Source organism: Ceratotherium simum, chromosome 5 (assembly GCF_057802395.1).
Source record: "Ceratotherium simum simum isolate JZ-2026a chromosome 5, ASM5780239v1, whole genome shotgun sequence".
Classification (NCBI taxonomy): Eukaryota; Metazoa; Chordata; class Mammalia; order Perissodactyla; family Rhinocerotidae; genus Ceratotherium; species Ceratotherium simum.
Genome location: NC_141904.1, coordinates 90,986,792 through 90,999,796, shown reverse-complemented (window position 1 = coordinate 90,999,796; position 13,005 = coordinate 90,986,792). Strand labels below are relative to the sequence as shown.

The window sequence follows — 13,005 nt, the reverse complement described above, 5'->3', positions numbered from 1 at the left end:
ACCATGCTTAAAGGAAGCTATGATGACAATGTCTCATCAAATAGATAATATCAATAAATAACCAATAAAAAAAGAACGAGGTAGAAAATCTGCAATGAAAAAGTACAATAATGCAAATGAAAAATTCAGTAGAGGGGCTCAACAGTAGGTTTGAACTAACAGAAGAAAGAATCAGTGAACTTGAAGATAGATAGAGATTATGCAATCTAAAGAACAGAGAGAAAAAAGAAACGAAAAAAAAAAATGAAGAGAGCTTCAGAGAAAAGTGGGATACCATTAAGCACACCAACATATTCATAATGGGAGTACCAGAAGGAGAAGAGAAAGATAAAGGAGCAGAAAAATATTAGAAAAAATAATGGCTGAAAACTTCCCAAATTTGATGAAAAACATTAATCTATACATCCAGGAAGCTCAATGAATTCCATGTAAAATAAACACACAGAGATCCACACCCAGATACTTTACAGTAAATATGCTCAAAGACAAAGACAAAGAGAAAATTTTGAAAGCAGCAAGAGAAAAATGACTCATCTTATACAAGGAAACCCCAATAAGATTAACAGCTGACTTCTCATCAGAAACAACAGAGGCCAGAAGGTAGTGGGATGATACATTTAAAGTGCTGAAAGAATTAAACCGTCAGCCAAGAATCTTATATACAACAAAATTATTTTTCAAAAAATAAAGACATTTCCAGATAAACCAAAACTTAAATAAGTTGTTGCTAGCAGACCCACCTTACAAGAAACTCTAAAGGAAGTTCTTCAAGTTGAAAGCAAGTGACCACAGACAGTAATTCGTATCCACATACACAAAAAGAGTACCAGTAAAGGTAATTATATAATTATAAAAAATGGTATAAGTGCATATGTCCTTTCCTTTCTTCTCTTAACTGATTTAAAAAGCAATTCTATAAAACATTACGTATATAATTGTACTCTTGGATTTACAACAAATATAAATGATATATATTTGACAATAATAGCAGAAAGGAGGTAGGTGGGAACAAAACTGAAATGGAGTAAGGAAATGACAGCAAATAGTAACTCAACAGAAGCAAATGAAGAGAACCAGAAATGTAAATAAGAAGGTTAATAAACTCTATATATATATACTTGCTCTCCTTTCCTTTCAGCTTCTTTAATAGACAGAAAATTATATAAAGTAATACTTATAGCAGTGTATCCCTGGGTTTGTAACATATACAGATGTGATATGCACACAAAAATATGTGATAATAGCACAAAAAGGGAGAGAGATAACAGAGCTTTGTAGGAATAGCACTTGTATATTTCGCTGGAATTAAATTAGTATAAATCTGAAGTAGATGCTCATAGGAAGTACATGGTAAGTCCTAGAGTAAGCACTATGAAAATAACCAGGAACTACGTAGTGAAAAAAATCATTAAAAGAATTAAAAGATTACACTAGAAAATATTCACTTAATGCAAAGAAAGCAGTAAAAGAGGAAGAGAGGAACAAAAGACAGGAGACACAGAATGCAAATAGTAAGACGGCAGACATAAATCCAGCTGTATCAATAACAACAGAAAATGTGAATGATTCAGCAACCCAGTCAAAAGGCAGAGACTGTCAGACTGGATAAAAAACAAGACCAAGGGACACGTTGTCTACAGGAGGCCAGCTTCAGAGTCAAAGACACAAGCAGGGTGAAAGGAAAAGGATGGAAAAGATATCTCACAAACAGCAACCAGACGAAAGCTGGAGGGCTATACCAACACCAAACGGAACAGATTTTAAGAGAAAAACTACTGCAAGAGAAAAAGTGTCCATCAAAAGGTATGAGGTGTCACCAAAGCTCTCTTTAAATGCTTTCCTTATTTAAACTGCAAAAAATAAAAATTAATGAACTAAACTTTCAACTCAGAAAGTTACGAAAACAATAAACACACAGGAGAACACAGAAGGAATAATAATGATAAAAGCAGAAGAAAATAAAACATAATAGGAGTGGAATGGGTAAAGAAATTCAAGAGCTGTTGTGGTTTATTTTTTTTGGAGGGGATATGGTGCCAAACAAGCATTTTCCACAAATTTAATCAATTTAAAAAGAGAAAGAACAAATGAAAAGTATAAAGGGGATATTATGACAATCAAAAGTAGAATCAAAAAAGGAGATATTTCCAAGGGCATTTAATTCCCAAGTTACGGAATTTATTCTAGAGCACATACAAAAAATGGAAAACATTTGGGAAAGCATTTGAAAGCTAAAACCCTTCCAGGTGTGGGTCTCCCCCACCATAGGAGAGACTCCTCTGCCACCAGGCTGGCCACCCCACTGGCTCTGCACCGGGGTGCTATGCCCCCCAGGCCACATCACGCAGCAGGCCCTGTTCTGACCAAGTGCATCTCCAGCTGCCTGGAACCCTGGCCCCCCCTAGATGCCCATGTCCCCGTCCACCGTCCTTACCAGATCCTGGGAGGATGTTGATCACGCCCTTGGGAATGCCGGCCTTCAAGGTCAGCTCTGCGAACTTCAAGGCTGTGAGTGGGGTCACCTGAGGAGGCAGGAAAGAAGCCTGGGTCAGGAGGGATTAGAAGTGGGGCTCTGCCTCCCTCTCCCAGCAGCCTAGGTAGTGAGTAGGGAAGAGCAGCCGTGGCGGGAAGACCCCAGGGAAGCCACGTTCATGGCCCACCACAGCAGGTACTGCCAACCCAGCCAGCTCACCCCGCAGCTCCAGCGGAGAGCTGGGAGCAGGGCCTGCTAACCTCAGGTGCCTTTCTAGCACTCCGCCCTGCAGAGCTCCAGCCCCTCAGCCAGGCCTGGGCCCTTCCTGCACAGCCTTTGCTCCTTCTTCACCTGCTTACCCCGAGCCCTCAGGGACTGCAGTCCTAGGGCGGCCTCGCAGGGCCTCACACTCAGCCTCTCCCCGCCCCCTCAGGACAACCGGCCTCCTCTCCTGGGGCCGCCGCCTCAGCTGCCCCTGCCGCGGGGCAGACGCTCTGAAAGCGTCTCAGCGCCCAGGCCAGCCTGGCGCTCCATGTGTCCATGTGCGCTTCTCACTCCCACCCTGCCACTGGAGGCCCTGCTCCCTGCCCTTGACCCTCGAGCAATCGTCCATCTTCTGGAGGAAGAGGGGGTAGATTTCTGGCCACGGTAACTTTCCTCATCAAGATGAGGTCCCACCGGGCCTCAGGCTGAGCAGCCACATCTGTGGGGTGCTGGCCTGGGGTGTTGAGACCAGTCAGGGGCTGGGTGTTCTTAAGGGCGATGGGTGAGTGGGGGCCTTCCAGGCACAGCAGCCCCGCACTAAAGGGAGAGGTTAAGCGTCATCTCAGAGGGCTGTTGTGAGGCTTAAATAAGCAAAGGCATGTAAATTATTACGGGATTTGTTCTATATGTTAAAACGCTGGAGGAGGGCCTGACTCGGTAAATATATAAATGTCACCCAGCAATTCCACTTCTGGGAATGTATTCAAAGGAAACGCAAACACTAACTCGAAAAGACATCTGCACCCCCATGATCATAGCAGCATTATTCACAACAGCCAAGACATAGAAGCAACCTAAGTGTCCATTGATGGATGAATGGATAAAGAAGCTGTGGTATATATATACACATACAATGCAATATTATTCAGCTATAAAAAAACAAGGAAATCCTGCCATTTGCAACAACCTGGATGGACTTTGAGGGCATTATGCTAAGTGCAATAAGTCAGACAAAGACAAATATTGTATGATCTCACTTATATGTGCAATCTAAAAAACAAAACAAAACAAAAACTCATAGAAAGAGAGATCAGATTTGTGGTTACCAGAGGCAGGGGTGGGAGGAGAGGGAATTGGAGGAAGGTGGTCGAAAGGTACAAACTTCCAGTTATCAATCAGTATTAGGGGCATAATGTGCAATAGGAATGATGACCGTAGTTAACAGTGCTGTGTGGTATATTTGAAAGTTAAGGGAATCCCAAGAGTTCTCATCACAAGGAAAAAATATTTTCTCTTTTTCTTTTTATTGTATCTATATGACATCATGGATGTTAACTAAACCTACTGTGGTAATCATTTCACAATATATGTAAATCAAACCATCATGCTGTATACCTTACACTTAGCACAGTGATGTATGTCAATTCTATCTCAATAAAACTGGAAAAAAATAAATGTCAGCTATCTTTATTGTTGGTTTTTTTATTATGTTAATACCCTTGGAACCAAATTGCCCCCAAAGAAGCCGGGAGAGAGGGAGACCTGGGTGCACTGTCAGAGTGTCTTACCTTCTGTTCCCAAGACCCCTCGAGACAAGGAGGGTGGGGCTTTTATGGCCAATGTACAGAGGAAGAACCTGAGGCTCATGGGGGTGTCCTCACCCCCAGGGGACCCTGCCAAGGCCCTCCTGGCTTGCCTGAGTGACCCTTGCCGTCCTGCCCCTAAGCCCCCAATCGAGTGCCGTGTCATGGCTTCTCTGTAAGGGGCCGGGGTCCCTTACACAAATCCCACCGCTCACCCTGCTTTCGTCCAAGACTTTTGGTCTCTGAAGCCAAATAGGAGACCAGCACCAGCTTTACTAGCAGACCACTCCATGCTGTCTCAGAGCACGGGGCCTGGACAAGGGGCACCAAGCAGCGTTTCTGCTGCCCCGAATCCAGAGTGCAGGTGTCTGGGGAGAAATCTGTGACTTTGCTCACCAAGTAGCTGCAAACATAAGCGCAGCTAAGCTGGCTCAGCCACCCCATGGCCGAAAGAACATGAAGTCTGCCTACGGCAAGCACTGGCCCCTCCTGCACGCCGCCTCTGCCCACTGTGAGCGGGGCCCACGGCACGCCACCCTCATTGCAGTACCCTTCCTCCCTGGAGGAGAAACCAGGACTGATGTCAGCAAAGGAGCCAACGGGCCATCTGTCTCCTCCCTTACAGAGCATTTCCCAATACCCTCTCCAGCCCACAGGCCCTGCCTGGAACTCACCCACACCCACCTGGGCAGGCTTGATCACCACTGTGTTCCCAGCAGCCAGGCAGGCAGCCGTCTTCCAGGAGAGCATCATCAGGGGGTAGTTCCAGGGGATGACAATGCCACAGACCCTGCCACACAAAAGAAGGCCATCTCTCCACTCAGCCACGGAGCCAGAGTGCACCTGCCAACTGCCTCCTCTCTCCCAGGCCTGACATCCACTCCAGAGCCAGGCTTCCTGATACAGCACCAAAGGGGGTACAGCGCACGCCTGCCTTTCCAGTCCCTGACAGGTCAGGATGTCCAGTCTGGCAGTAGTCCCTCTTCCCAGCAGGGCACGATGGCATGGACACTGGACAGGTGCTGATGGGAGCTGTCTAGGGACACAGTTTGATAGGGCATGGCACCAGGCAGTGGGGCTGGGGGTGACAGCAGGCAGACAAGGGTGAGAACCTGGCAGCCGGCAGGGCCTGTGAGAAGGCCGGGGGTCACACAGGCAGGCTGAGAATGTGTGGGAGAGGGTCAGGACCACGCTGGTGGCCCGGAAGGGCATGGGAGAGGGTCCTCCTGGGCGTGGAGAAGGGAAGCACAGAGTCAGCCCGGGAGGCCTGGTAAGGCTTGGCCTGCTTTGTGTTAAGAGATGGTGCCCAGTGTCGGCACCGCCCTCAGCCCCAGAGACAGCCTCTGAGGCTGAGGCTGAGCAGTGTCTCCATCAAGTGGAGGCCCCATGGCCCTGGGGGACCTAATGATGCCACCTGCGGTCCCAGCAGGCATGTGGCCCTGCCTTCTCCTGACCCCTGAAAAGTGGGTGCGATACAGCACTTCTCTGTGTCAGTCCTAGACAATCAGATGAGCCATCCACATAAGAGCCCTGCACAGTCTACATGAGTGTTGTTTTCATCATTATCTTCATCTTCCTGACCACTATCACCATCAGAATGTTTCCCCAAAGGACAACTTGTTAGCTGAACCCAGGCAGTGGGAAGAGCGTGAGCAGAGGTCAAGGGCAGGGGGCAGTGAGGAGGAGGCTGCCTGGGGGCCCACATACCGTCCTGGAAGCAATGGGGTGCACTGAGGGGTTAGGAAAGCTGCTCCCCACCCCACGTACACCCAGAAGACCCAGAGGGACAAGACGGGTGGAGGGAACAGAATGAGTGTCCCAGGGAAGTGGGTGGGGTCCCAGGGAGAGAGGGCTGGGCCGTGGAGGGCTCCAAAGAGGAAAACACAGCCAAGGGGTCCCACTGTCACAGGCTGAATCCTGCCGCCAACATCCATATGGGGCAGTCCTCACTCCAGAACCTCAGAATGTGACCTTATTTAGAAACAGAGTCATTGCAGACGTAATAGTTAAGACGAAGTCTTATTGGAGTAGAGTGGGCACCTACCCAATGGAACTGCTGTCCCTATAAGAAGACCTCCCTGTGGACAGACAGACATGCACAGTGGGGAACCCCACATGGACAGAAAGTCAGAGAGCGGGGAACGCTCACGGTTGCCGGCAAACCATCAGAAGCTAGCGGAGAGGCCTGGAGCAGATTCTCCCTCACGGCCTCACAAGCAACCAACCCTGCTCACACCTTGCTGGGACTTGCAGCCCCCAGAAGGCTGAGACAACAGTCTATCGTTTGAGCCTCCCAGTTTGTGCTGCTTTGTTCTGAAGGCCCTCACCAACTCCTACGCTGGCCAATACAGGAGACAGGCTGTGGTCCCTGGGACTGGGGGGTCTGCAGAGTTGGTCCCGGCCCTGGGATGGGGTCAAAGCCACTGGGGCTGTGGGACATGGGAATGGGACATACACGTACCTGGGCAGGCTGCCATGAGAACGCTCTTTCCTTACCCGCCCTGCTGCTTCTATTCCTGGTGGCCTTTCTTAGGCGGAAACCTCCGGGCTTCGGCTCAGCCATTGTTGTGGTGGCCCCTCCCAGGTACTATCCTGCTGTGCCCCACTTCCCTGGGTGCTTCAATAGGGTGACTCCTGACTGTGGCAGGGTTCCAGGGGCAGTGTGCCTGGACAATGGGAGGTGATACCTTCCTCTGTAAAGAGAGCCTCTGGCCCCAGTGGATGTTGGGCTAGGGTGCAGCTGAGGGACGGGAAGGGGAAGGGCCTTCCACAAAGTGGCTGTGGCCTCACTCCTGGGGTCCCTGGGGTGCTGGCCAGGGGAGTCGGTTGGCGCACGTTGGCTGCAGGCACTGAAGGAACGCTCCGTGTGCCCTGGGAGTGTGGCAGCATCAGTTTGGATGGCATGTGTCATAGAGAGGACGAAATGAGATTGCAGACTAGTGAGTGGGCCAACTTGGGGCACTGGCCTCTGGGAGGAGGACAGGACACAGCCAACACCTGGATGACCAGCAGTCAAGGGACTGGAGGTGGGGGTGGGTGGGTGTGACTGTGCAGAGGGTGGCATGAGCGTGGAGGGCCCGGAGATCCTTGAGAAGGCCATTGTAGCTGAGCATTGTGAGGGGGTGGGGTTGGGGGCACCAAGCCCCCATCGAGTGTGCAGCCGAAGTCAGGAGTATGATTTCGTTTCAGGAGCCCAGGGAGGTGCTGAGAGGAGCAGTGAGACGACCTCAGATAAATTTTATAGTATCTTCTGATATGAACATCACAAAGATCTGGCCTTTGCTCTTTCTCACACCAGGTAAGCAATTCTCCTCTTTGCCCCATAGCTTCAGCTGGCCTGGCCTGGCACTGGGAAGCCTGGGTGGGAACCCCTGCCTTGGAGTCAGTGCCACCTCCGCCCAGCCTCACCCCGCCCTGTGGGCTAGAGGATTGGGTCTTCCTGCATCCACAGGCCCCTCCCCCGACAGGAGCCTCCCTCACCAGCAGGCCTGTCCTTTAAGACCCGATTTGTCCATCTGTACTCATTTTTATTGATCCAAGTGACATTTGAACACATTCTCCGTGTGAAATACTCCCACGTTCCCGATGAAGCTGAGGGCCTTTGACCACCATCCACAGGGATGTGAGGTCCCTGTTGGTGGATTGCAGTGTCCCCACCCTGTGAGGGGCACAGAGCAGGTGGGAATGACTGTTGGGTGCTGACCGTGCCTGAGCTTCTGAGCCTGGCGACTCCCCTCCTTCCTGAAGTCACCCCTGGCCACCTGCACACCCACGTGCGTGCCTAGTGAAGGTGGGCCATCGGACAGGACAGCGTGGGATGCTTTTAGATGGCAGCCCTCAGTGTGTTTTCCTCAGGCCACACCAGTTTCTCCTGGAGCTGTTTCTGGGTGGTGCCCACAGCTCTGCCACAGCCCTTTGCGCAGCCGTACACCAGCCCCTCATAGGGACACTGTGCAGTCCAGCATTGGCTGTGCTGGGTTTTGCTCTTGGGCGTGTCTCCTTGTGCCCCTGTGTCAGTGAGTCACCACAGTTGTGCTTTGTGGGGTGAGGACTTTTAGGGACGGAACAGTCACTGCCAAGCTGCCTTTCACAGAGGTAGACCCACTGCACCCTCCCCCACAGGCAGCGTGAGGGCCGCTTCCCTCTCTGTTGGCCTTTGGGCCATCTGGTGCTGAGATAAGGCTTCTCACTGCCAGGGCGAAAATCGTTTCCCCAAACCTAGTCTTGTCTGTGTTGATTTGTCTTCCTCCTGTGGAGCACCCATTTCTCTCCTTTGCCTCTTTCTCCGTTGTTTTTTTCTGTTCCTTGGTGCTGGGTAGGAGTCCCTCATTTTTATGCACATTGATCATTATATTCTTTCCAGATAAAATTTTTCAGGTGTACCCTGTTTCTCACCATGACCCTAACTGACAGTGGGTTATTGTGGGAATTAAATAAAATTATACTTATAAAGTCATTCAAACAGTGCCTGGCACAGAGCAGGTACTCTGGAAGTGAAGGCTGTTTTGATCTGCTAGAATGCAAGTCCCCCAAGGATAGGAGCTTTCAGCAGTTTGGGTCATTGCTGTATCTCCAGCACCTGAAATGTCTGGCACACAGTAGCTGGTGAATAAATAGGTGGTTGCTAAAAATGTAAAAAGGGGATGTTATGAGCACCCCACACAGTGTGTTGCCTGGAAAGCGCCTGGTGTGTGGCCGATCTTTGCCCTGCATGGGGACTCACCCGACAGGCTCCTTCCTGGTCAGGGTCAGGTTGCGGTTGGGTCTGGCCTGGTTGATGGGGATGGTAGAGCCCTGGAAGCAGCACAGGGGCTGTCAGTGGGAGGGGTTCCAGTTCCTCACCCCTTCCCCGCTGCGCAGCCAGTCTTCCTCTGGGGCCCAGGGAGGAACAGGGTCTTGTCTGTGTCCTGACACACCCACTACCCAGACGGGTAGGAAACCCACCCCTCCCAGCTCATGTGGGATAGGAACACTGAGGGGTTCAGACAAGGGTGGAGCGGGCAGCCAGCAGGGCCAGGTGCCTGCTGCACTGAGCCTGGCATCGTCCTCAGACAGGAAGCTGGTCCCTGCATGGGTAAGGCCTCTGGTTTTGACACTGCGGTGGAGCAAGGGTAAGGGTGGGGCATGGGGGACCAAGTTGCCTCTAGAGGCTGTGCTGGCCCTGGAGGTCCTGCTCCAGCCAGCAACGATACAGCAGCAGCAAACATGGAATGGGCACCGGGTGGCCCACTCCCCTCATTGCTGCCATACCGGCACTCCTCAGCCCCGCGAGAGGAGAGGAGCTGTGGAGGCCAGACCTGGCAGAGACACCGTGAGCCCTACAGCCATGGGTCTCCTGGGGAAGGTGGGCAAAACCTCCAAAAATGACCCCAAGGTCACACCCTGATCCCTGGGGCCTGGCATATGGTGAGCTGCCCCTTCTGCAATAATGCGGTGCAGCGCAGATGACCTTAGAGTGGGGAGATGATGCAGGGGGCCTAGCATGACCACAGGAGCCCCCTGTAAAGGCAGAGTTTTCTCCAGTTAGTGGCAGAAAAGAGTTAGAGGGATTCCAAGCCTGAGAACAACAAGCTGTTATGGGGGATGGAGGGCTGGGGTAAGGACCAGAGAGAGGCCTGTAGGAGCAGAGAGTAGCCCCAGCCAGCAGCTAGCAAGGGCACAGGACCTCAGTCCTACAGCCACAAGAACTGAACTCTGCCAGCACCCGAATGGGCCTGGAAGTGGGGTCTCCGCAGGGCCTCTGGATAAGGGCCAGCCCAGCCACACCTTGACATCGACCCTGTGAGACCCTGGCATAGACCCCAGCTGAGCCCACCCGGACTTCCCACCTGCAGAACCACAAGCTGATAAACGGTGCCGTTTTAAGCCACTAAACTGTGGTAATCTGCTACACAGCATGCAGACTGCTGTGCTGCTCCTGGAGTTCCTCGCCGGGCCCAGCCTGCCTGTGTGAGCCCTCATGCGGTGAGCAGGGGCCAGGGCCCCACCTGGATCTTGTCGCACCAGCCAGCAAAGTAGCGGAAGGTCTGGATGGACATGCCCACATGGGTCTTCAGGGCCAGCGTGTAGACAGCGCCCGCGTCCAGAGCCTCGATGGTGGCCAGCTCCTCCTGATGCTGCTCCATGAGGTCTGCCAACCTGACCAAGGGGTGGGGGAGGGAGGGAGATGGGCTCAGGCCTGGCACAGCCTTGCCTGCTCTTTCAAGGCCTTTGGTCAAGGAGTCGAGGGGCCCTGCCCTGCATTCAGGCTTTGCCACACTCAGACGTGCTGACCTCAGTTTCCTCATCTGTCTGATGGGGAAGTAATGTTACTTTGCTGTCCCTCTCTCCTGTCCTCTCTCTTTCCCTTTCTTCCTTCCTGAAAATATTGATGGATTGACTACTTTATAATAACCCTCACACATGATCCTGCAGAGGAGTCCCCCTGCCTCTGTAACAAGGAGGTCACCACCCCAAGAGGCCGCCCTCCCTGTCTCTGGACAGCCTGGAACAGGGAAAGCATGTGGCTTCAACCACCAACTGATCCAGAGGAGTGTGCTCTGAAGTCGGTGTCCCTGGGATGGAGAGGGAGGGATGATCAGAGAGGGATGATCGGAGAGGTGCCAGGGAAGGAGCATCTACACAGCCCTCCTTGAGCCCGAGCACTCCCAAGTCCAGTGCCCTCCGTGACTCTGGCAGGTGTGCTGCTGTGGGCAGCCTGGGCATCAGAACGGTGCCCCCTTTCTGATGTGAGGGTCTCATGCACCCAGGGCAGGGTGGATGGGGGAAGGTGGAGACCACGGATCTAGAGCAGACCTCAATATTGTACATGGGGGAGATTTGCCCAGAGACAAGTCTGGGACCAAAGCCTGCTGACCCGTTTCCATCCTGCTCCTTCCTGCACGTGGCCACCGACATGGCCCTAACACCCCTAGGTCTGCTCCTGTCCTCCTGCCTACACCTCCAGGACCCCCCCAACGGCTGCCCCCACACTCAGGATGTACCCCCAACCCTGTGCCTGGTCCATCAGCTCCGGGGCTCTGCCCATTTCCTCCTGGGGCCATGGCACCCACTACCTTCCTCCTCCCTCCTCCTCACATCGGCCTCATCCAGGTGCTCAGGTGAATCAGCCTCCACCCTGGGACCTTTGGGAGCCGTACTGGGTGTGGTGTGCCTGCACTGCCCCTCTCAACCTTCTGTACCTCTTTCAGACCCCAACTCATGTCACTCTCCCTGGGAAGCCAATCCTAATCTCTGCCCACCCCAGACGAATCACATCTCTGCCTTTCTTCAAGCCTTGCCTGACGTCATTGATATTCACCTAGACGAGCACGTCTGTGCTATTTGCCCCTCCCACAAGGACAGGCACGATCTCTGGTATCTTGCTCCCCACTGGATCTCCCGCACCCACTGGGCATGTGGTCAGCACGCAGCACAAGGCTGGTGAGGGAAACCGTGGACTGAATAAGCACGGCGGCAGAACTATGCTGTCACCTCAGAAACAGTGACGCGCCCGGGGCACTCTCTGAGTAACAAGAGCAAAGATGTAAATCACTTTTTGAGAAAAGTTATAGACCAAATAGTGAAAATGCCATGTTTTGGCATTTCAAGGACTAGGGTTTCATCAGCTACAAGGACAGATGAGCCAAAGGTATAAATATATATTATAAATAAGCCAAAGATGGCCTCTGTGTATTGGTCCCTAGGTTGCTATGTCTTTACTGCAGGCTGAAACCTATTAGCTTGAAAGTCTACTGGCGCCAATTTTTACACATCCAATTATTTTAAAAATAGCCCCAACAAGCAGATTTTTAGCCACTTAGAGCCTGCCCGCTTTGCATCCCCTGAGCAACTTCACCTGACAGCTGTTACCATTGGTGAGATGGGCCATGCAGGTATAGCTGTTGCCCTCCAGAGCCCTCCAGAGCCCTCCAGCCCAGAGACCCCAGCCGCACTGCTGACCAACACCGCCTGGATACGGGAGCCCCCTCTCTGATCCCCCTGTCCCCCCAGGAGTTCCCCTGTACCCCTCCCATTCTGAGTATCGGCCCCTCACTGCAGCCTCTGGAGGGTCTCCTGCTGTGGGGGCTTTCCCACAGGTAACCTGCCCAAGCACCCCCAATAAGCCTGCTGTGTGTTACTGCCTCTCATGGTCATATCTTTTTCCTTGACCAGCCCCAAATCCCTCAAACACCCAACACTTCTAGACAATGCCACATGTGTGTGATGTGACCAAGTCATAAATCCAATTCCCAAGACACTAACTAAAGTAACCATCACCTAGGCACACCATTCGGGAGGCTCCGCGAGGGGAGCTGTGCGAGATTGTTCTACTGTCAGCTTGGTTCAACTGTCCTCACACGGCACCAGGTGTGGAAGGAGTAGTGAAGCTGCGCCCCCACCAGGTCTGCAGGGCAGACACAGGGAAGGGCAGGCGCAGAGGGCCTGGCGGGCTCAGCCTGAGCTCCAGCTTGCCCCTGTCCAACAGCAGCCCAGGCCACCACCAGACTCTGGGCCCTGGTCCTGCAGAAGTCTCCGAACACAGGGCGACAGCTTCCCACAGACTCCCCCGCTGGTTCTTTGTGCTCCCACTCTGGCAGCTCCCTTGTCTCCCAAGGAGCTCTATCTTGTCCCCCAGAAATTCTGGGGGCTGCCTAGTGACTTTCTCTGACTCTCCCTTCTGCATCTTTCTTCCCAGCTTCTCCCACAATTGGATGATGTCTTATTCCTGTAATGCATTCCGTATTCCACGATACCCATGGTGGT

The 13,005-nt window shown here is 52.3% G+C and overlaps 1 protein-coding gene across 1 annotated transcript in view; it reads right to left on the bottom strand.

Annotated features, from left to right (window-relative positions):
• The window catches only part of ALDH1L1 (aldehyde dehydrogenase 1 family member L1), a 56,892-nt gene that overhangs the window by 18,070 nt on the left and 25,817 nt on the right, over positions 1–13,005 (bottom strand). The window contains 4 exon segments of the mRNA XM_087431697.1: positions 2,435–2,522; positions 4,945–5,050; positions 8,984–9,054; positions 10,248–10,398. Coding sequence (XP_087287823.1) covers positions 2,435–2,522; positions 4,945–5,050; positions 8,984–9,054; positions 10,248–10,398 — 416 coding nt within the window.